Source organism: Thalassophryne amazonica, chromosome 4 (genome assembly GCF_902500255.1).
Source record: "Thalassophryne amazonica chromosome 4, fThaAma1.1, whole genome shotgun sequence".
Classification (NCBI taxonomy): domain Eukaryota; kingdom Metazoa; phylum Chordata; class Actinopteri; order Batrachoidiformes; family Batrachoididae; genus Thalassophryne; species Thalassophryne amazonica.
The window spans coordinates 137,511,718-137,536,584 of record NC_047106.1 but is presented as its reverse complement, the minus strand read 5'-3'; the positions used below and the strand labels follow the sequence as shown (position 1 = coordinate 137,536,584).

The window sequence follows — 24,867 nt, the reverse complement described above, 5'->3', positions numbered from 1 at the left end:
AACATGACATCACAGGGTTCTCCCCAGACAATGGAACAACGGCGTCACCATCATAGTGTCATACTCTGCTTTATACAGTTGAAAGTCTTCATGTTTCCAAATTTTTCTCAAATACGGTGTGAGAATGAAGAGTCGTTCCCTCACTCACTCACACACACACACACACACACACACACACACACACACACACACACACACACACACACACACACACACACACACACACACACACACACACACACACACACACAGAGTGAGAGAGAAGGAAAAAATGTGAACAGCAGACACTACACGCTGTAAAAAAAGCAGCAAAACAATTTTAATAAATGATCATCTTTTTTCATTTTCTTTTTATTATTGTTTTTTATGCACCAATGACAGCAGGTCAAATTACTTGTATGTGAGAACTTACTTTTGCCAAAAGTAAGTTAAATAAATTTGATTCTGATTTGACAATCAAATCAGTCCAGATTTAGCTCTTGTTCAAACAAGACAATTAGGGGTTATATTGTTTTTTTTTTTTTTTAAATAAATATGCAATTCCACTCAAAAATGTTGAACGAAAGCTAAACTGTCAACATGACAGAAAAAAACTCTGCCTGGACTCTGATTGGACTAAAGGTAAAGTGTGTCATTTTTAAAGAAGAGAGCAAATGTTATGTCCATCAAATATTAATGTGTTTTTAAACTTTTCAGTGTCATTTATTTTCTTAACATAGACAGAAAAATACAAAAAAGAACTTTGATATTACAACATATGTCAATTTTTTGTCTATTATTCTTACTTTCAATGCATCTAAAACCAGTCAAAATGACTAACTACGCACGCCGCCTCGGGCGATAATTGCCAACAGCACCGCTACACTAAACATTTCTGGGGAGAACCCTGTATCATGTGTGCACGAGACCACTGTATGAAGTGTGCATTCGTAGCATCTTCTTGCGAGATGCTGTGGCTGGAAACATTAGATAACGAACATCGCATCGATTAACACACCTTTTGAAGAATATACTGAACAGAATATCTTTTCTAAAACCTCCAAAACCAGGCCAGGTACCACGGAAAACACCAGTCAAACGCAAAGCATCAACCCCTGCAAGTGTAGAAGCTTCAAAGAAGAGTTATGAAGAGAAAGAAAAAGAGGAAGTTTGTGAGTAGCTGGACAAAGGATTATCCGTGGCTGGGGCACAAGGAAGAAGATAATACAATATACTGCCATGTCTGTCGGGATTTTCCTTCAGCTGCGGACCAGTAAGGCATTTTTAAATGTTGAAATAAAATAATTTGATTTGCTTTAACCAAAAAACATACTGGCAAATGATCATGCATTAAACAGTGATGAATTCAGAAAACACACAGGAGAGAAGCAGATGCCAATTATAAATAATTTTTTCCCCAATTATGAACAATTGCAGGAAAGAAACATTATGAGCTATGTCTTGGTTAACAGATTAAAAGACTAGAGGCTATGCATGCAATATGTAATAAAATGTATTTTTGGAAATTCAATTTTAACACCCACACAGGAGAGAAGCAATTTATTAAAAAGTGTAATTTCAGTACTTCCACAGTAGCATGCCCTCAGACACCCCTAGGTGACACGCGCCATTGGCGTGTGTATCCCGTGCCTTCAGCACACTTCACGTGGCTCGCGCCTGCGGCGCTTGCTTGTCCGGACAACCAGCTTTTCCTATTGTCCTATGGACAAGTACACTAAAAAACTTAATGTCAATGCCTGTTGTATCTGAATTTGGTAAAACTTTTGTCAGTCTGTCTTATCAACATTCTTCCTCTGTTGCACATAGAATTCAATATGGATACATTAAGTTGGGAGCTTGGTCCCCAGACGCATATGTCATGAAAATTCTGTTAAAAGCAATTCTGCAAGTGACTGTGATTGTTGGTTGCTATTCACACTCCCCTCAGTAGATTGCCAACAATCACACGGTCGCTTTGTGCAGAATTATACAAACAGAATTTTAAGTTTTGCAAATGCCTTTTTTGTTTACCAATGAAAAAATAACATATTTACAAATACACAATTATTTGTAAAAACCAACACACACATTACAGTAACGTGTGTGTTGGTTTTTAAAAAATAAATACGCCAACCAGTGATGAGAGGAGGCTTATTATCCCATAATGCCTTTTCGACATCTGTTTCTGTTAATGCTCAAACCTTCAGAATTAACAAATTACTTAAAAAAAAAAAGATATGTGCAATATTTTCACTTTGTAAAAATGACAGAGTTGACGTTAATGTTGAAAAACTGTCCGGAATTAGTTTTTGTTTTTAAATCAAGCCATAAGTGAAAACTGACTTGCTTTTGATGTCTTCTGCCACACATCTGGGGCAGTGTACGTTGAATGTAAATTTACCCTATTGACGTTTCAAATCCCACAAAACCTCGGAGAGGTCGCCGCGCTGAGAGATCTCAGTAACACTGAGAACTGCATTGAGACGCTCTGATGACGTTGCACTTTAACTGCACACAGACAACACCATTAACATTGCAACATAGAACTATTTTTTATATTGTGCCTAAAACTCTCGTGAATATATTCTCTGGGTTTATAGACGTTGTTATTGTGTTTATTTTATGTAAACATGCGAGAATCACAGGCTGTCTCTCCGTTATTTTCAATGGGAGCTGCTGTGAGCTACAATCGCTTCCTGATCATGTCGTTCTGGGGGAAAGCAAAGTTTGTTCTTTAACGTCTTATTGTTCTTTACAACACTGTTTGTCCTCTTTTTTCCAGACCAATATATATATAATATGTCTGAAATTCAGTTTGCGTTTATTAAATTCCACGCAGATTAAACGTAGTAGACACGGATTATTTGTTATAATTGTTTTAGCAAGTTTTCAGGGTATCATGCAGCAGTCTCTTATTAATGTGACGAAAAACATAAAAAATTACATTTTTGTAGTATAATATTCATTTACAACTGTCATCATGTTGATTCTCTATATGTTGTTGACTGCGGCGACTCTGGCATGCAAGGGATTATGGGATACGTAAATAGGGTGAATGATTTTTTTTGTAGCAGCCTTGCAGCCAGGCCCCTTCTGCTGGAGTAGGGTTGAGCTCAGCTCCTCACAGCTGCCTGACTGCTGCAAAACACATGACAGACAGGAACTAACATGTATGATTTTAGGGTTTACAAATGTTTTTGACCATTCGGCTTTACTCACTGTGCCAGCAAAAAAAATGTTAGCGGACTGAAAGTTAGCTGAACTAAATTTAGCGGAAGCGGATGGTTTTCAAAGTTAGCTGAAAAGCGAATCTGCTAAATGGTAAATGGACTGCATTTATATAGCACTTTTCTATCTGCATCAGACGCTCAAAGTACTTTACAATTATGCCTCACATTCACCCCGGTGTCAGGGTGCTGCCATACAAGGTGCTCACTACACCTTGTATAGGGGTTTAAAGGCCTTGCCCAAGGGCCCTTAGTGTTTTTCCAGTCAGGTGGCGATTTGAACCCATGATCTTCTGGACTCAAGCCCAACACCTTAACCACTAGACCATCACCATCCCTGCTAACAAAAAGGTTTGCTTCGCTAATTAGTGGTTAACCACTGTGTGTGTGTGTGTGTGTGTGTGTGTGTGTGTGTGTGTGTGTGTGTGTGTGTGTGTGTGTGTGTGTGTGTGTATAAAATTGCGTGCATGTGTGGTGTGTCCAGTGAGTGTGCTTGGATCAGTATTTCCTTCTCTTGTCCTGATGTGCGTGTGTGAAGTGCTGCATTTCCCTCTCGTTGTCACTAACGTGTCAGGGTTCGGCGGGCGCGTCATGCACCATTCTTGATCTCTTAGTCCGCTGCCACCTGTCCTGTGTGTCCCTGCCCTGCCCTTTGTTTCTCTGCCACGCGCATCGCCAGGCTTCTGCCTCGGGCTGAGCGCAGTGGTTGTTTATTGTTTCTCTTCCTAAGGCTTCGTTCTTCACAGGTTGTCAGCTTGATTTACGTTCTGTTTTGTTACTGCTGTTCCAGGCTTATTGCATTTCGGTTCTGTGCAGTGTTCTCTGGTTTTTTTCAGGTTGCACCCATGTCTTTGGTTTCCCTGGTAACATGATGTCACTGTCATGCTTTACATTCAGTCCACTGTAGGTAATGGTTTGTCGCTCTCTTGTGTTCAGTGTGTGTTACTACATTCATGATTAAGAGCACTATCAGTGAGTCTTTTTAGGTCACGCCTGTTTCCTTGATGGTCATTAAAGTTCATCTCCAAGTGTTTGCATATGTTTCCTGCTCCAACTTTATATCTGTTGGTTCCCGTGATCATCCTGTTGTAAGTCCCTGGTCACTTTCAGCATTTGTTTCCACAGTTTGATGTTTTTCTGTTGGGATTTTTGTCGCTCGCTTGTCCCTACCACTGTTGGTCACCAGTCCTGTGTGGAACATTGAACACCTTGCTTTGCAAACGCTGGCTACTCTACATTTTTTGGGTCCTACCGTCTCCTTAGTGGACTAAACCATAGCACTTTTTCAAGTTGTTATTATGGGGTGTTGAGTCGAATTTTGAGGGGAAAATGAATTGAAATGAACCTTCATCATCTGAAGGTTATAATGATTATGTTCGTGATGATAATGATGACGGGTGGTGATGATGTTGATTGTGATTGTTATGATGATGATGGCAGCAATATTGACAATGATGATGATGATGGTGCTAATGTTGATCATGGCAGCAGTTCTCAACCAACAAGTGTGTTATCTGAAAAATACTGAGACAAAAATTGATCACACACAGTCACAATAAATGTTCTAAATAACATGCCAGATTGCACCATTTCACTTCAATTTTTACAAAATTTCATGGGGCGGGGGGGCAGGTCCCACATCCCCAGTTACCTCCTAGGTGGATGCACAATCGTACAGATTTGAATTCAGTATCTGAATAACATTTAACAATGCAGCATTAAGGATAGACCAGATGGCCAGAGACTTGACAGACTCATGACGAAAGACTTGAGATGTGACTTGAGCATGACCCTCAAAGACTTGAGACTTGACTTTGACTTGCAAAAAATGTGAACATCTCTGCCTTCTGGACAAATGTCAAGTCAACTGCTTTCCCCATGATTGCAGCTGTGTGTACTGAAACAGACTGAATGATATTTATACTGCTTGAATAGTGACTTACTCAATTCTAACACTTCTATTTTTGAGACTTTTTGTTTTTGGAGTTGTCAGCCATAATTATCCAAATGAAAATAAAAAAAAAAAATTATTGAAACATTTTACGTTATATGTAAGGAGCCTAGAATATATCAAAATTTCACTTTCTGAAATAAGTGACAAAAAATATTGAACTTTTTCCATCTTTTTTCTTGTCAGATGCACTTGTAGTTAGCCTGACATGAAAGTATTCATGACAGACTTTAAAAATTATTAGAGTATACACACAACAACAAAGGTGTTCTCAAGATGTTCTTCCCACCATTGCAACTGGGAAAAATTAAGAAGTTTACTTCATTGTATTAAATTAGTTAAGCTTCCTACCTATGTTATGGGCCTCATCAAACACCACTACAGACTTCTTAGCCAGCTCCTTGGACACCAAATCAGCAATCTTGGGGTCTAGCAGATAGTGGTAGCTGTACACCACTATATTCGCATGCATGATCTGAAAGGAAAGAAAGTCATGAAAATGGAACACAAGATTAAAAAGACAAAGTTACATTTTTTGATTCTCCTTATATATATATATATATATATATATATATATGTGTGTGTGTGTGTGTGTGTGTATGTATATATGTGTATGTCATTCAAAGCGCATATTAAACAAATATGTAGGACTGCCTTTTTGCATTTACGCAATATCTCTAAAATCAGAAAGGTCTTGTCTCAGAGTGATGCTGAAAAACTAATTCATGCATTTATTTCCTCTAGGCTGGACTATTGTAATTCATTATTATCAGGTTGTCCTAAAAGTTCCCTAAAAAGCCTTCAGTTGGTTCAGAATGCTGCAGCTAGAGTACTGACGGGGACTAGCAGGAGAGAGCATATCTCACCCGTGTTGGCCTCTCTTCATTGGCTTCCTGTTAATTCTAGAATAGAATTTAAAATTCTTCTTCTTACTTATAAGGTTTTGAATAATCAGGTCCCATCTTATCTTAGGGACCTCATAGTACCATATTACCCCATTAGAGCGCTTCGCTCTCAGACTGCGGGCTTACTTGTAGTTCCTAGGGTTTGTAAGAGTAGAATGGGAGGCAGAGCCTTCAGCTTTCAGGCTCCTCTCCTGTGGAACCAGCTCCCAATTCAGATCAGGGAGACAGATACCCTCTCTACTTTTATGATTAGGCTTAAAACTTTCCTTTTCTCTAAGGCTTATAGTTAGGGCTGGATCGGGTGACCCTGGACCATCCCTTGGTTATGCTGCTTTAGACGTAGATTGTGGGGGGGTTCCCATGATGCACTGTTTCTTTCTCTTTTTGCTCCGTATGCATCACTCTGCATTTAATCATTAGTGATCGATCTCTGCCCCCCTTCACGGCATGTCTTTTTCCTGGTTTTTTCCCTCAGCCCCAACCAGTCTCAGCAGAAGACTGCCCCTCCCTGAGCCTGGTTCTGCTGGAGGTTTCTTCCTGTTAAAAGGGAGTTTTTCCTTCCCACTGTTGCCAAGTACTTGCTCATAGGGGGTCGTTTTGACCGTTGGGGTTTTTTATAATTATTGTATGGCCTTGCCTTACAATATGGAGCGCCTTGGGGCAACTGTTTGTTGTGATTTGGCGCTATATAAGAAAAAAGTTGATTGATTGATTGATATACATATGTAATAACATATGTAATTGTTTCATTTTATTTCTATTTATATTCTTATTTTTAATAACTATTAACAGCTCCTTTATTAATGACTCCTTCTCTGACATTCTCCATTGAGGTTTGGCGTGACGCATGTAACACAAACACTACTTTGATCCTGCTATTGCAGACAAAAGCCATAGGAATTGTTAGCAATGAATTTTAGAATAGGCCGACCAACCCGCTATTTATGTGCTTCAATATTCTGGACTTTGTGGACTTAAGTCCTTACATTACATTGTCATACCATTACCTTAACACTCTGGGGTCCGAGGGCATTTTCTGGACAGTTCACTTGCCTGGCATAAATGTTTTATTATTGCTGTTAACATCTCTCCCTGCATCCCACAATCAAGTTTTATGTCTCTCTTTTTCAGGACAACCTGTACTTTCAGAATATATATATGCTATAGTTGTATTTTATAAGCGTAATAAAGGTTTATAATCAGAAACAAGAAAAGAAAAAGTAAAGTGGAAAATAATTTTCCACACACATTTATTCAAAACACACAGTGTTTTGTGTGAAAGACTGTACAACAAAAAGGTTCAAACAATAAACAAAAAAAATGCACATTTTGAACAATATATATAAAATGGTCTATGCATTTTGTTTTCTTCATCTCAAAGCATTTTCTATCTGCTATTACACAAAGGTCACATCACAAACTTCTATTTCTACTGTGTTTTGGAGTGTTCTGTCCTGCTCTGAAAGCAGCTTTGGCACTTTGACCCATTTACACACTGAGGAGCGGCCCCTTCCCCCTCGCTTCATTGATATGGTAACCAGTGCTTTACGCCAGAGCGAGAGAGCTTGCCACAGGCTTATTCAATAACATCACAGGTAATGAGGAGTGGAGCATCTCTAAAACTCACACTCTGTGTTTGAACACATGAGATTGTCATCAGAGGCTCTCCATCTGCTGACTTTCACTGATCGCTGTGTGTAATGGCACAGGGCGCACTGGAGCAAGCAGCCAGATGGTTATTCAAATGGGCCAACTAGTAACACATCACTGCTAAAAAACAATCTTTGGTTTATCACGTGAGGTAAATCTGCCCTACAATTGGATTTTGGAAAACCATGTGACGGTGAACCAATTCCGATTGGACACTCACATTGTGCACGTCATCACACAGCTTCTATGAAGAGTACAAAGATGGCTGAGGGCTGGCTCAAAAGTCCGCTGAGTTAACTTTTCAGCAAAAAAAAAGTAAGTTTCTATCTCATATCATTAAAAAGTTATTTAGAATTTAGTAAAGCTTGGTCTCAGCAGTTGTATATGACGGCGTCGGCCCCAGAGGGTTAACTGGTTACATTGCCAGACACAGGTAACTACATGCTTCTATTTCAAGATGTTTAACATCTGTTTAGAATGGGGGTCTCCGGTTCGGACTTGACAGGAACTTTACCAAAGACTGACCTACGATGTAATATTGCTGTATCACTGTACAGGGGTAAATATTTATAGTGACCCAAAAAATTTTCCATTATGCTTTGTTCTAGTTGACTTTGGAGGACTTAAGACAAGTCTATGTCTCTGGACTGTGTGGACATTTCAGTTTACTATATTATTAGTTTACGGTATTATTATTTTTAGGTTGTATCTATTGCTTCTCCTGGGTGGGCCAACTGAAGTTTTTCTACAGACGTTTTAGGTTTATGGTTCCACCCTGACCTTAACCCTGACCTGGCTTCCCTGCTATAGTAGTATTCCTGATGATGAGTAAGGTTTCTTCAGGTAGGGACAAACAGGGGGTCATGTGTTAGGGGGTGGTTAACGAGTATAACTTGGTGGGTCGCATTGCAACAGGATTGAATCAACCATCTGTTGGGGGTGCATGGTACCTGAAACAAATATGGGAGAAACAAAAATGAAGAAAAAAAAAATAGCAAATGTACGTGATTTTATTTGTATCTATTTCCATGTGCACTGCTATAATCTGACCGGAGACGCTATGACTGGACTACACAGACAATTAGAGGCTGCACTGATGGATTGTATTTAAATTTCGCCGTAGCCACAAGGGGGATGCCACGTTTGACTGAGAGCGCAGTGCATTAGTTGTTTGCTTTTAGAAATATTTTGACCATTTGTAAGGACTGGTAGCTTCAATTCTGATTTCAGCCTGTAGCGGTACTGTGCTGGTCCATTGGGCAAGTCATTTGTTTCTCGAATGCATCACTGTTGCCAGTATCCAGGGGATACGGGGGCTTTGGATGGAGCTGTTTGTTGATGTTTCTGTTCTGTACTAATATGTTTTCTCATCCAAGTGATCTATCTCCTGGATGTAAAATGAAGAATGAACTCCATGCACATTGGTGCTTGGCAGCGGGTACCAACAGGCGATTCCTTCTGTGAAGCGCCTGGCGTGAACGGATCCAATTAGTGGTCGAATCCCAGCCCTCTTGGATGAAGACCACTTCACCTTTCACTGAGTATAGATTCAACAGTCAGGTCTACATTTACTGATCTTACTATGTTGCTAAGGGTAATACATGTTCACGCTGTTTGCAGGGACAGCTGAGGCTGGTATATTTTATATTTAGGGTGGTATTTTTGTTCCTTTTCACCGTGCTATTACACATGCTGTTAGTATTTTCATATTCCATGCTTTGCAATAAGCGGAGTCAAATCCTGCAAGATTTCTTCACACGTTACATTGCTTACCTAAAGGGAGCCTGGTTCAAGTGGTTCTTTCGAGTTCAGATGGTTCCGTCAAGTCCTGCTAGGAGGCACAAGCACCATTGACACCACTGGCGAGGTACTCCTTTTAGGCTCACGCAGGCTCATGTACTCTCTGGTGTTTTTGTTGTCTTTGGTAGTTAGTTTTAGTTTTTAATTTAATTTAATTTTTTATTTATTTTCATTTATATAGCATCAAATCACAACAGAGTTGCCTCAAGGCGCTTCACACAAGTAAGGTCTAACCTTACTAACAATAGCAGCAGTGGTAAGGAAAAACTCCCTCTGAGGAAGAAACCTCAAGCAGACCAGACTCAAAGGGGTGACCCTCTGCTTGGGCCATGATACAGACATAAATTAGAGAACAATTCACAAAACAAATATACATGAAATGCTGTTGGTGCACAGGACAGGAGGGTCTCCAGCACAAATACCACACCCATCTGTGGATGGAGCAGCACCTTAAACAGAGAGAAAAAACAATTAGGCATCAAAAAGACAAGAAATACTGTATAATGTGCCAGCATTAAACAACAAGAAAAACAAGAAATACTAAGGTGTTTGCTGGCCACCAGCCCTAAGCTTCACTAAAAGACCCAGAATTTAGGTAAAGTTGAGGTCGCGGCACGCTCTGTTCCCTAGTAAAATTAATTAAAAGAGTAAAAAGCGTAGAACTATACTATGCCAGTATGCTAGCCATACAAAAGGGAAAATAAGTGTGTCTTAGGTCTGGACTTGAAAGTCTCCACAGAATGTGATTGTTTTATTGATGCAGGGAGATCATTCCACAGAACAGGGGCACAATAAGAGAAAGCTCTATGACCCGCAGACTTTTTATTCACCCTAGGGACACAAAGTAGTCCTGCACCCTGAAAACGCAAAGCCTCGGCCGGTATGTAAGGTTTAATTAGGTCAGCTTGGTAGGGAGGTGCCAGTCTATGAACAATTTTATAGGTTAGTAGCAGAACCTTAAAATCTGATCTCACTGGGACAGGAAGCCAGTGAAGAGATGCCAAAATGGGTGTAATGTGGTCAAACTTTATGCTTCGTGTCAAAAGTCTGGCTGTAGCATTTTGAACCAACTGGAGAACCCTAATGCCAGACTGCGGTAAATCAGAAAGTAGAACATTGCAGTAGTCCAATCTAGAAGAGATAAATGCATGGATCTGCAGGGTCTCAGTATCAGCCATAGACAGGATGGGACGAGTCTTCGCTATATTTCGCAGGTGGAAGAAAGCAGTCCTAGTAATATTTCTCTTGTGGAGGTCAATAGACAAGGTAGGATCAAAAATTACCCCAAGGTTCCTCACTTTGTCAGTGTGATATATGACACATGAGCCGAGGCTGAGTGTTAACTGGTCAAATTGATGCCGATGTCTCACTGGACCAAGAACCAGTTGGGTTTTGGATGTTTGTGTTGTTTTTGTTTTCACTTTTGCTTAAGGTCATGTCGACAGGGGGAGTTGTTGGGGCAGTATGTCTCATGGCTAATTTCCTACTTTGCTAACTTCATATAATACTAATAATAACTTTATAGCTCCTTATACAGACAGTGATAGTAATAATAACAACTTTATATTAAATGCCATGATCCATATACTGTTCTTCTGCTTATCACACTACACGGACAGAACACACTTTTACACATACCGTTTATAATACGCGTACAACGTGAGCACTCACCGCAGATAAAGGTGAAAATGCAACATCTTTCAACCAATCATGTAACTTTAGTAATCCACATTGAGGGGAATGGTCTGCCCATCTGAGGGCAGAGCTGGAATGCAGGGAGAAGAGGCAGGCAGAGTGTGTGTGTGTGTGTGTGTGTGTGTGTGTGTGTGTGTGTGTGTGTGTGTGTGTGTGTGTGTGTGTGTGTGTGTGTGTGTGTGTGTGTGTGTGTGTGTGTGTGTGTGTGTGTGTGTGTGTGTGTGTGGTCAGCTTGCAAGCTGAAGTAGAGATGATCTGTTCAGTGAAGGTGTCTATTCAATACAAAATTGAAGTCTGTTTCCTATCAGTTTTTGAGTTTCTGAGTTTGCTCCCCAATAACCTGGGAAAAATTGGGAGTTTCAACCTAACAGTTTCCACACACAGCTGAGCTCTTCAGCACAGTAGCTTTCGCTCTGGCTGAAGTCAGAAGGGTGAACTCGAGTCCTGCAGGGCAGAGTGATCTGCTGGGTCCTGCTGCCCTCTTCTCCAAGAAGAAACACCCAACTAATTTTAAGTCAAATATTAAGTGACGTGCAGGGTTCTCGCCAGTGCAGATGAGCATAGGGGGCCACTACACTGTGATGTTGCTCCCCAATGCTGTGATTTTTGTTTCTTTTTCTTTTCTGTAAACAACATGTTGTATTTAATGTCCCATTCAGAAACACAAAGTATTCATGATTATAAGTTGTGATGTGTGATCACATCTGTGCATTTCACATCCACAGCTGCAAGGAACAGCTGAGATCTGCGGGTTAAAACAGCGTGCTATGCACACAGGAAGGTTCAAATTCCCACAGACTCTGTCAAAGTAAAATAAAAACAACAACTACCACCTCCACTGAAGAGAACATGAAACAAAAGAGGAAAAAATGAACATGTCTCTCACCCAATTGGAAAGATTTCCGAATGTAAAGTCCACACCATCAAAGAAGCCCCCAAGCACACATTGCCAGTTGGAGAACATGTCCAGGTCCAAAATAAGTCCCTATGCATGCTTCGTGTGAGATCGTGGCCAAAGAATAATGTCCGATGGCAGTGCTACCTTCGGCTCAAGTTCTGTCATGATTGTGGCAGGGTATCTCCTGAAAATAATGTATTCTGACTTTTTCAAATGTAAAAATTATATCTGCGTGTCCAGGCAGTCTGTTAAAACAGCATGGTGGAGACAGTCCATGTCCATCATGTTCACAGCAGCAGCAAACCAGCATCCTGCGACACAAACAACGCATCACCACACTTTAGGTTTCAAAATCCGACAGACTCTGAAAGAGTTAAGAGTTTCAGGGTGAAGTGTGTTGTCTCCTCTGTAAATCTGAGACATCACTTTCAAATAAAAGCTCAGAAGCTTCATAATCGGACATAACCGCATTCGTTTCACTCTGTGTGTCGACCATCGGGATTTTTCTGTTTTGCTAATATGTACGTCACATGCCGAGAATTGCTGAGTGAGACATTTTGTGGAAATGCACGTTAACTCGCTCAGGGAGAGACCATTAATTATTAGCGCACAGAGACTTACAATCATGAGTACTTTGATGTTGTGTTGCTAACTCAGAATGCTGCAGCTAGAGTACTGACGGGGACTAGCAGGAGAGAGCATATCTCACCCGTGTTGGCCTCTCTTCATTGGCTTCCTGTTAATTCTAGAATAGAATTTAAAATTCTTCTTCTTACTTATAAGGTTTTGAATAATCAGGTCCCATCTTATCTTAGGGACCTCGTAGTACCATATTACCCCATTAGAGCGCTTCGCTCTCAGACTGCGGGCTTACTTGTAGTTCCTAGGGTTTGTAAGAGTAGAATGGGAGGCAGAGCCTTCAGCTTTCAGGCTCCTCTCCTGTGGAACCAGCTCCCAATTCAGATCAGGGAGACAGATACCCTCTCTACTTTTAAGATTAGGCTTAAAACTTTCCTTTTCGCTAAGGCTTATAGTTAGGGCTGGATCGGGTGACCCTGGACCATCCCTTGGTTATGCTGCTTTAGACGTAGATTGTGGGGGGTTTCCCATGATGCACTGTTTCTTTCTCTTTTTGCTCCGTATGCATCTCTGCATTTAATCATTAGTGATCGATCTCTGCCCCCCTTCATGGCATGTCTTTTTCCTGGTTTTTTCCCTCAGCCCCAACCAGTCTCAGCAGAAGACTGCCCCTCCCTGAGCCTGGTTCTGCTGGAGGTTTCTTCCTGTTAAAAGGGAGTTTTTCCTTCCCACTGTTGCCAAGTGCTTGCTCATAGGGGGTCGTTTTGACCGTTGGGGTTTTTCATAATTATTGTATGGCCTTGCCTTACAATATGGAGCACCTTGGGGCAACTGTTTGTTGTGATTTGGCGCTATATAAGAAAAAAGTTGATTGAGTTGATTGATTGATAACTGGGATGTTAAAAAAAGCATGCAACATGTCTTTTAAATGTCCCGAGAGTCCAGCTCACTTGTCGTTTCTGAAAACTCACAGCTGCTGATACACTTCCAAATAAAACAAAGGCTCTTTAAAGACCAACTATTTTATTATTTGAAAAAGCTGTTTCCTTTTATATTTTATCATTAATCATTAAACATGTCCATGAAGTCAAGATTAAGGCAATGAGACACTTGCGCAGGTAGAAGAAGCCCCGTCCCAATTGTGCATAATTTGAAAACATTCACAATCACTAGATTAGTCAACTTCATATTTTAGAAAATACTTTTTTCCTGGTTGAAATGTAGATATGAATAAAGGAATCTACCAGACTTAAAAAATTACACATTACTTTCCATGCTATTTGTCTAAAAATAAATGTTCAAGGTTCATTATCATGTTAACCAAGAAATCACCTCAGCTGAAACAACAGATAAGTTATGGTTTTAGTTTACAAATGAAATCAATATCTAAAGAATCTTTGTTTGATTTTTTTTTTTTACTTAAAACTATTTTAATTACAAGTTTTCTAATGTAAGAAACAATTTGTTCTTTTTTTTTTACTTCATGAAGTATAAACACATTTGTAAGGATTTGTAAGGATTATTAAGGATTATCTCAGAAAACTGCTGTGTATAAATTAGCAGTTCTGATGCTCTGTGTTTTGGTCTTATGACAGTTAACAGAGTTAACAGAATTTTAAAAAGGAATAGTTTGGACCATGTGTCACGCTTAGTTATCATGCTATGGGCTGACATATGTGACATGTCATAGAATCCAATGGACATTGAGCTTGTTTGACCTTTACTTTGGGAACCAAGCATTCAGCACCGTCAAAACTATTCCATTTATTCATCTGCTTAGCTCAACCAATAATTTGCATCACTCTTTACCAAAATTGGTGCAACTTTAACTTTTGAGCTTTTTGTATAAACTAAAACTGACCTTTGTCACCATTCTTGCTGTTTTTACCCCATAACATTCAGTCACCCCTGTGTAATTCTTCAATTGACCCCTACCTGGCTGTCTACTGACAATTCAGGTGGCTAATCAGTTATTTCAAAACAGTACTGTCTAAGGAGTATTTGTGCCAAATTTGATGCTTGTATCATCATTTGCAGGATTGTTTAAGTTATCTGCTGAACTATTTTTTTCTCCTGATAATGTGAAACTACTTGACATTTGCATTTGGCATCTGCACATTTCAAGAGTTGAACTTACTGTATAGCGTGCGAGATAGTACGGACACCAGCCTTTCTTCTGACCATAATCTTTCAGATCATCAAGATTGTAGATGCCAGCAGGAAGGGGCATGTTTCGGCCTACTGCATCAAACTCCTGCAGACAAAAAATTGACAGTGAGGCACAAGATACACCAAAACAACTATCACAATATAAATACAGCAAATTAATTAACTGTGAGAACAAACATCTGAGTTTAAACTAAATAGAAACTTTGATCCATGAAGGACAACCATGATGGACGCCTCGCTGGAGAGGTGTTCCGAGCACGTCCCATTGGGACTGGGTCTTCCCCGGGGACTACATCTCTCGGCTGGCTTGGGAACGCCTTGAGGTTCCCCCGGAGGAGCTGGGGGAGGTGTGTGTGGATCGGGAGGTCTGGGCGGCTTTGCTTGAGCTGCTGCCCCCGCGACCCGACTCCGGATAAAGCGGAAGAAAATGGATGGATGGATAGATGGATGGATTATTGTGCAGCATAATTTTCTGTGGGCTTAGAACAAGTTTTTTATTTTTTACATAGTGATGCCATCCAATGTGGGAAGAGTTGGCTGGTTGCTGGATGAATTTACTGTGCAGCCTGTTGAGTGTGTGCACGTGTGTCACGTGACATGACAAGCCAGACCGCCTTCAATATGTTGTCAATTTTAATTTTGTTTTATTTTGAGCAAATAATGGAATCTCAGAGGGGATAGGCTCCAGCCAACCTGTGACCCTTCATTAGAATAAGCAGGTACAGAAAATGGACGGATGGAATCTCATAAAACCTCACCCTGTGCAGATTTGAAACCATCATAGCTATACCATACCATTCATGAAATCTTACACCAATTCATAGAAAACAACAACTTTTTCTAATTAGTTGGTCATGTTGTCTGTCTAAACTTGCATGCAGCATTCTAACCTCATATGGGAACAGTGATTCAACACAAATGTGGATCATACTCGTTGGGTTTAGGTTCATATTTCTGAAGAAAAGGGTATGTTAACCAGTTTCATTTGTTCTTCCAGAGTTTCTGGGTGGAATAATCAGAGTCATAATAGCCTTTATTTGCCAAGTATCTACAAGTATACAAGGAATTTGCCGTTGCACGACTTCAACTGGATGGTGCCCTGCTGCATCACACACAGTAGACAGACCCCAGGGAGGGACAGAAGCAGCGCAACGCACAGAAATAGTGACATATAAATGTAAACAAACATGTATGCAAAGGGAGATATATTAAGGCCAGCAAAATGATCATCTTTATCTTTATATATAGCATAACAAGAAGAGCGACAGGGCAAATCATCTTCACCTACCACGAAGATAAGCAATCACAAAGTAAATGAAAGTCAATGCCTGTGAATGTGAATTCACCACACACAATAGAGCACTATAAGCTATGTTTGCATTTCACAGCAAAGCAAATAAAACATCATTTTCACATATTCTTACAGAGCTGGATCAAAACTAACCAGAAGGAATGTTGTCATCTACCATTTTATTCCACCAACACAAAATGTCCATTTTATTTCCACTTCAGTTATAAGAGACAACCTATTCAGTAAAGTCAGGTAACTCCTTACCTCAAAGAAGCAACACAAAGGCACGTTGGGGTTGTTGTGTCTTTGTGCACGGATGTATGATGCTGTCAGACTGTGGCATTTCCCATCAACCTCTTTTCCAAAGCGCAGAGAACTCACCTGGATATGTAAAAAATACACTGTCTGACTTGTCCGGGATGGTAAATAAAGCTTCCCTGGAGAATACTGCATTCACAGCACAGTGATAAACCCAAAGACATTAGAGTCTATTAAAAAGCACTTTGTTTATAATCAACATATAAAGTTTCAACTGCTTCCCACATGCTATCCAGGTGTCCTTCGGGGGATACAGCTGGCAAATATAAGGTCTGAGCAAGTAGCAGAGGCCTACATCATCTACACTATACACACAAATATTTACAAATAGCCTGTTTTCTTTAAGACCAAACAGAAATCGCTTGAATCTTCGACATTTTGGTAATGGCACTATTTAACTACCAGCAAATTGTTCAGTGTTGTGCTAACGACCCTATGAGGCTTTTATTTGTTTGTGCGAAACTGGAAAAGCTAAAAGAACATGGCTTACATTCCTACCTCCGGGTGAATGCACAAGTTTTTCCTGGAGGAAAGGGCCACACCTAAAAAGTTGTCGCTCCTTCTCGTCTCCTTGGAATAAAACTCCATCAGCTTCTTCATCTCCTCCACAACCTAAACAGGCATAGGACCAATTATTTTCTTTGGGATGAATAAAGTTCTTTCTTATTCTTGTTCTTCTTATAATTAGAAATGCTGATGCAGCTAAACTAGAGAGTTATTTAATTCTTCTTATTTATTAGTGTCAATACCAGTTGCAATTATTACAAAGGATCAGCTCAATAAAATGGTTAAATAAAAGCAAAAATGACAAATTATCCACTTTAACAGCAGACGTTTATATGCCAACTTCCATAACAATGTGCTATTCAATACAATAGTGAAAAGGGAGTGGATTTTGAAATTGATGGATATGAACTGAATTAAATGAACAGAAATGATAAGAATGGAGGAAATGTGGCAAGTGCAAACCAGAAAGTATTCACAGCGCTGCACGTTCTCCACATTTTATGTTACAGCCTAATTCCAAAAGAGATGAATTCATTTTTTTCCTCAAAATTCTACACACAATAGCTCATTATGAAAATGTGAAAAAGGTTTTCTGAGATTTTTGCAAATTTATATAAAAAAAAAACTAAGAAATCACATGTACATAAGCATTCACAGTCTTTGCTATGAAGCTGAAAATTGAGCTCAGGTGCATCCTGTTTCCTCTGATCATCCTTGAGATGTTTTTACAGTTTAATTGTAGTCCACCTGGGGTACATTCTCTTGATTGGACACGATTTGGAAAGACATACCTGTCTGTCATATAAGGTCCCACAGGTGACGGCGCATGTCAAAGCACAAACCAAGCATGAAGTCAAAGGAATTGTCTGTAGACCTACAAGACAGGATTGTCTCAAGGCACAAATCTGGGGAAGGCTACAGAAACATTTCTGCTGCTTTGAAGGTCCCAATGAGCACACTGGGCTCCATCATCCATAAATGGAAGACGTTTGGATCCACCAGGACTCTTCCTAGAGCTGGCCACTCGCCTAAACTGAGTGATTGGGGGGGGGGGGGGGGGGGGGGACCTGATGATCACTCTGTCAGAGCTCCAGCATTCCTCTGTGGAGAGAGGAGAACCTTCCAGAAGGATAACCATCTCTACAGCAATCCACCAGTCAGGCCTGAATGATAGAGTGGCCAAGCGGAAGCCACTCCTTAGCAAAAGGCACATGTCAGCCCACCTGGTATGTTTTTCAGCGGCAGGAACTGGGAAACTAGTTAGGATTGAGGAAAAGAAGAATGCAGCAATGTACAGAGACATCCTGTATGAAAACCTGCTCCAAAGCACTCTTGACCTCAGACTGGGGTAAAGGTTCATCTTTCAGCAGGACAATGACCCTAAGCACACAGCCAAGATATCAAAGAAGTGGCTTCAGGACAACTCTGTAAATGTCCTCGAGTGGCCCAGCCAGAACCCAGAGCTGAATCCGACTGAACATCTCTGGAGAGATCTGAAAATGACTGCGCACCGACGCTCCCCATCCAACCTGATGGAGCTTGAGAGGTGCTGCAAAGAGGAATGAGCAAAACTGCCCAAAGATAGGTTCACCAAGCTTGTGGCATCCTTATGGCTGCCAAAGGTGCATCAACAAAGTATTGAGCAAAGGGTGTGAAAACTTATGTACATGTGATTTCTTAGTTTTTTATTTTTAATAAATTGCAAAAATTAAACAAAAAAAAAAGCTTTTTGATATTGTCATTATGGGGTGTACTGAGTAGAATTCTGAGGGAAAATAAATTTATTCAATTTTGGAATAAGGCTGTAACATAACAATATGTGGAAAAAGTGAAGCACTGTGAATACTTTCCGGATACGCCGTACATACAAATGAAACCCTAACCCTAAATACTATGAGATAATTAAAAACATGATTACAGCTGTAGATGATATGCTATCTAATGTATTACAATACAAATGTGTAGAGAAAACATAAAAATTGTAATTATGAGATGTATATAGAGCTCACAAACCAAATCCTGAAAAATTTAAGACAAGATCACAAAATCTGTTCAAAAGGTTATGGTTGTATATGAGAATTTCAATAAACATCTTTTAAGTCCAAAAAAACACAAAATAATAGATTAGTTTATTAATGTAATACATTAGTATGGGCCTATATCCAGCAATTACCAGACCAAGTACAATACTTACACTGTAACACACTTCTAGACAATATACACTCAACAAAAATATAAACGCAACACTTTTGGTTTTGCTCCCATTTTGTATGAGATGAACTCAAAGATCTAAAACTTTTTCCACATACACAATATCACCATTTCCCTCAAATATTGTTCACAAACCAGTCTAAATCTGTGATAGTGAGCACTTCTCCTTTGCTGAGATAATCCATCCCACCTCACAGGTGTGCCATACCAAGATGCTGATTAGACACCATGATTAGTGCACAGGTGTGCCTTAGACTGCCCACAATAAAAGGCCACTCTGAAAGGTGCAGTTTTGTTTTATTGGGGGGGGGGGGGGGGGAACCAGTCAGTATCTGGTGTGACCACCATTTGCCTCATGCAGTGCAACACATCTCCGCATAGAGTTGATCAGGTTGTCAATTGTGGCCTGTGGAATGTTGGTCCACTCCTCTTCAGTGGCTGTGCGAAGTTGCTGGATATTGGCAGGAACTGGTACACGCTGTCGTATACGCCGGTCCAGAGCATCCCAAACATGTTCAATGGGTGACATGTCCGGTGAGTATGCAAGAACTGGGACATTTTCAGCTTCCAAGAATTGTGTACAGATCCTTGCAACACGGGGCCGTGCATTATCCTGCTGCAACATGAGGTGATGTTCTTGGATGTATGGCACAACAATGGACCTCAGGATCTCGTCACGGTATCTCTGTGCATTCAAAATGCCATCAATAAAATGCACCTGTGTTCTTTGTCCATAACAGACGCCTGCCCATACCATAACCCCACCGCCACCATGGGCCACTCGCTCCACAACATTGACATCATAAAACCGCTCACCCACACGACGCCACACACGCTGTCTGCCATCTGCCCTGGACAGTGTGAACCGGGATTCATCCGTGAAGAGAACACCTCTCCAACGTGCCAAACGCCAGCGAATGTGAGCATTTGCCCACTCAAGTCGGTTACGATGACGAACTGGAGTCAGGTCGAGACCCCGATGAAGACGACAAGCGTGCAGATGAGCTTCCCTGAGACGGTTTCTGACAGTTTGTGCAGAAATTCTTTGGTTATGCAAACCGATTGTTTCAGCAGCTGTCCGAGTGGCTGGTCTCAGACGATCTTGGAGGTGAACATGCTGGATGTCGAGGTCCTGGGCTGGTGTGGTTACACGTGGTCTGCAGTTGTGAGGCTGGTTGGATGTACTGCCAAATTCTCTGAAACGCCTTTGGAGACGGCTTATGGTAGAGAAATGAACATTCAATACACGAGCAACAGCTCTGGTTGACATTCCTGCTGTCAGCATGCCAATTGCACGCTCCCTCAAATCTTGCGACATCTGTGGCATTGTGCTGTGTGATAAAACTGCACCTTTCAGAGTGGCCTTTTGTTGTGGGCAGTCTAAGGCACACCTGTGCACTAATCATGGTGTCTAATCAGCATCTTGATATGGCACACCTGTGAGGTGGGATGGATTATCTCAGCAAAGGAGAAGTGCTCACTATCACAGATTTAGACTGGTTTGTGAACAATATTTGAGGGAAATGGTGACATTGTGTATGTGGAAAAAGTTTTAGAGCTTTGAGTTCATCTCATACAAAATGGGAGCAAAACCAAAAGTGTTGTGTTTATATTTTTGTTGAGTGTATATTCAGATGTTAGGGTAAATAATATTCTGAGGAGGCTAATAATAAAACTTTCTCCTAGATGGACTGCTGGCTTGAACGATGTTCTTCTAATCAAGGTTGTAATCATTTCTCTTATTTTCTGTTGCCTGTCTCACACTTCTGTCAGTTTTTAAGTGCAACCACTGTGAATTTTAGCTCACTATTTTACTACCGTGTGAATCTTAGGAGTGGTTAGCATTTTTGTTAGCGGTTAGCTTGCGCTAGCTTGGCTACCTCCTTGGATTTTCTAGTGTACAAATTACATTATATTACTCTCTATGTTAATCTTTCTTTCAAAGGTCTTTTTATTTGAAGAAGAAAAAAATTCTGTAGTAATGTTTGTTTTCTCCTGAAGTCTATGATTAGCGCCTTGATTCTGGATGTGTTCAGGAGCAGGTTATTTTCTCAACACCACACCGTCAGCTGTTCCACCTCCTCCCGGTAAGCAGACTCATCTCCTCCAGTGATACAGCCTACTACTGTGGTGTCATCCACATACTTAATGAAAGTGTTGTGGTATGGACAGGGGTGCAGTCAGAGGTGTAGAGGGTGAACAGCATGCACCCTTGGGGGAACCGGTGCTGAGTGTGAGAGCTGTGGATATGTGTGGGCCAATCCTGACTCTCTGTGAGCGATCTGACAGATAGTCCTTAATCCAAAGACATGTGGAATGAGGTAGAACGATATTGCTCCAAGTGGGTCAGCATGGTGTGAAGGGCAGCAGTCACAGCATCCTCTGTTGACCTGTTGGCCTTGTAAGCAAATTGGTATGGGTCTTGAGTGGGGGTTAGGAATGACATGATGTGATTTCTAACCACTTTTTCAAAACAATTCATCACCACCAGTCTGATTGCAACAGGCCTGTAGGTGTTGAGGCTGTTTATGGGTGATTTCTTGGCTCGGGGGTCTATGGTGGAGGTCTTCAGGCATGACGGGACAGCAGACTGTGTCAGGGACCGGTTGAAGATTTTGGTGAAAATCCCAGCAAACCGGTCTGCACACTCTTTCAGCACCCGTCCAGAGTCGCTGTCGGGGTCCGTTGCTTTGCGTGGTGAGGGGAGGGAGCGTCTCACCTCGTGCTCCCTCACCGTGAAGTTATTCCCGGCCACTGGCGGTGACGTGGCTGTTCCTGATGTCACAGTTTCGAAGCAAGCAAACAACAGATTTAACTCTTCTACCAATGCGGCATCACCTTCAGCAGCTCTGATGCTGGGTTTGTAGTTGGTTAGGTGCTGGACCACCATCCATGCCTGTCTGTTGTTGTTGCTGTAAAGGCGGTCGTCACTGTTCAAGTGTTTCTGATGTATTGAAACCGATCCATGATCCCTGGTATGTGATAAACAAGCCTGACACCATGGAATGAGAAACATCCACATATCATGATGCTCCACCATGCTTCACTGTCTTCACAGTGCACTGTGGCTTGAATTCAGTTTATGGAGTCGTCTGACAAACTGTCTCTAGACGTTAGACCCAAAAACAACAATCTTGCTTTCATCAGTCCACAAAATGTTGCAGCACTCCTCTTTAGTCCAGTCAATGTGGTGTTTAACAAATTGTAACTTCTTCAGCACGTCATTTTTTCAACAATGGGACTCTGGGGACTTCTTGCTCACAGTTTGGCTTCACATAGACATCTTCCAATTGTTACAGTAGTCACAGGTACCTTGAGACCTTCTTTGATCACTCCAGAGCTGATCGTTGGCTGAGATTTTGCCATTCTAGCTATTCTTCAATCCATTTGAATGGTGGTTTTCTGTCTTCTTCTACATCACCTGTCCGCACGTCTTTCATTAAAAAAATCTCCTTTAACAGTGGAATATCCAGATAAAATGCTGAAACCGACTTCTTCTGAAACTTCTGTGTTATCTCACGACGTCCTGGATCAATAGAGCCTGAAATGTGGAGGTTTTCAGCTTGAAACAGGCTGACAACGGCGCCTGGGACCGCTGCGCGACGTCTCGCTCCGTGGGAAGTCTTTAAAGCGACAGTATCACCTCAAAATCTCTCATCAGCCGTTAAAATTTTCACCGAAAACCAGCTTAATTTTTCAAACCGTATCCACTTCGATGTGCCTCACAGGTTTAGAAAAAATTTTGATCAAACAAAGCGCCAGTCTCTCAGCAACTTCTCACACAAAGGAATTCCGACGAGGGGCTGGACGACTCCTCCCACAAGGAGTGCTCACAGGTGAATGACGTCACCGACAGGCGTGGAAAAACTCACGCATGCGCACGAGGGTTCAAGCATGTCTGACATAAAAACATATGAATGAAATCCATATAGTTTTTGAAAAAAATAAAAAGGACCTATACTTTATTGACAGACCTCGTATTGAAATAAAAGCTATTGTAATAGTTTTGAGCTTTACTCACTTTTTTAAACACACTGCTATTATTCTGGATACAACTGTATGTGTTGTTTTGAATTATTTCCTTAGTATGGGCAAAGTGGACGGCCGCCCCACTGAGTCTGGTCTGGTGCCCGAGGGGGGTTTTCTAATTACCAGTGATCTTACCTTCTCAATTTCAGGAACTGTTCTGGAACAGTAAATTAGTTTTGTCACTTCCAAAGGAAAAGCCTAAAAGAGAGAAGGAGTTGATGAAGATAAAACAGAAGGTAAAGAGGCAACATTGAAATTAAAGAAAGGTCCCCAAAGACGGCAATAAAAGGATGAAAAGGATTATACAACATATGACTGCCATCATTAGAGCTTTCAAAACATTTACACCAAAATATTTACACTCAACTCCATAGTTTTTGCCACTGTTTTGTAGTGGTCCAATCCAATCACGGTAAAAAAAGAAGTAGCTACAGTTTGGCTGTAGTACTCTTCAGAAAGCATCTCAAAAAGGCTTTTTGCTGTCTGATTACCAATAGCTCTTTTCCCCGTGCCATCCAAAAGCAGATACTGATGTAACAATAGTGAAAACTGACTTCAGTTTGTTGCATCACCACTTATACAGCTTCATGATGAAGTGGTACAGAGGATTTTATTAAAATTTCAGCTCCAGTTTGCCAAAAAGGCACATGGGAATCCTTAGCCTAGATTTGAATAATTTTCGTGTTTTACAAAGCCATTACTGGGGACAAAAGTTGTTCCACTCCTGGGTTCTCCACTGACATCCACAAAAGTCTCTAATTCTTTCAGATTAGTCTTTTAGTCTCTTGTTTGCTTCAGTCACTGTTATCCTTCCAGCAAGGATGGTCACTCAATTCCTGAGAACTGCCTACTTGACACAGATTTGCTATACAGTGCCGAACTGGTTGTATTTCTTAATGATAGATGTAAATGAAGTCCAAGACATATTCAGTGACTTGGAAACATTCATGCATTCATCCACTGACTTGGCTGAAGAAAACTGGCTGTGAAAGTGATGATTTCATCCTTATATTTAGAATAAATTGTCCCCGTTCTACCTTTTTCTGGAATGTGTTGCAGGCCTTAAATGCAGGAATGGATGTATGTTAATAAATGAAATGAGGCTGATGACACAAAACACACTGTCTGCAATGAAATAGAAGTCAAAGTAAATATAAGGATCACCATTTTCCATATAGTCCCAACTTCTTCTTGCTTTGGAGTTGTGAATGTGTTCATCATCATCAGTGCCTTCTCAAACCCTTGCACAGTGCCACTGTCCATCCCAAAACAAGAGGCACGTATGTCACTATGTTTCTATGAATTCCGGATGACCACCAGAGGGTGGTGTTTAGCACCTGGATTATTCCATGTGCACATGTTCAGAGGTCGAGTTTTATGCCATCAAAGTCACGTTAGTGGGCGTGACCTGGGTGATGTCAGCCAACGGTATATGAGAGCACGTCACCCAGCATTCAGTCTTTTGGAATCTATAGTCGAGATTGAGAGTGACAACTAACTCTGGTGGTCATCCAGAATTCATAGAACCATAGTTACATACGTAACTCTCATTCTATTTCATTTATCCTGACCACCAGAGGGCAGTGCTTAGCATCTAGATGACCTCATACTAACAAGGTCACGAGGAGTCTGCATTAAATGAACCTAAGTTGCAGTTC

At 40.9% G+C, this 24,867-nt stretch overlaps 1 protein-coding gene across 1 annotated transcript in view; it reads right to left on the bottom strand.

The window, feature by feature from the left end:
• ercc2 (excision repair cross-complementation group 2) overlaps positions 1 to 24,867 on the bottom strand; it is a 104,635-nt gene that overhangs the window by 73,425 nt on the left and 6,343 nt on the right. The window contains exons 2-6 of the mRNA XM_034168859.1: positions 23,345 to 23,407; positions 16,961 to 17,074; positions 16,409 to 16,525; positions 14,822 to 14,938; positions 5,509 to 5,632 (exon numbers count right to left, since the gene is read on the bottom strand). Coding sequence (XP_034024750.1) covers positions 5,509 to 5,632; positions 14,822 to 14,938; positions 16,409 to 16,525; positions 16,961 to 17,074; positions 23,345 to 23,407 — 535 coding nt within the window. The remainder of the gene's footprint in view (positions 1 to 5,508; positions 5,633 to 14,821; positions 14,939 to 16,408; positions 16,526 to 16,960; positions 17,075 to 23,344; positions 23,408 to 24,867) is intronic.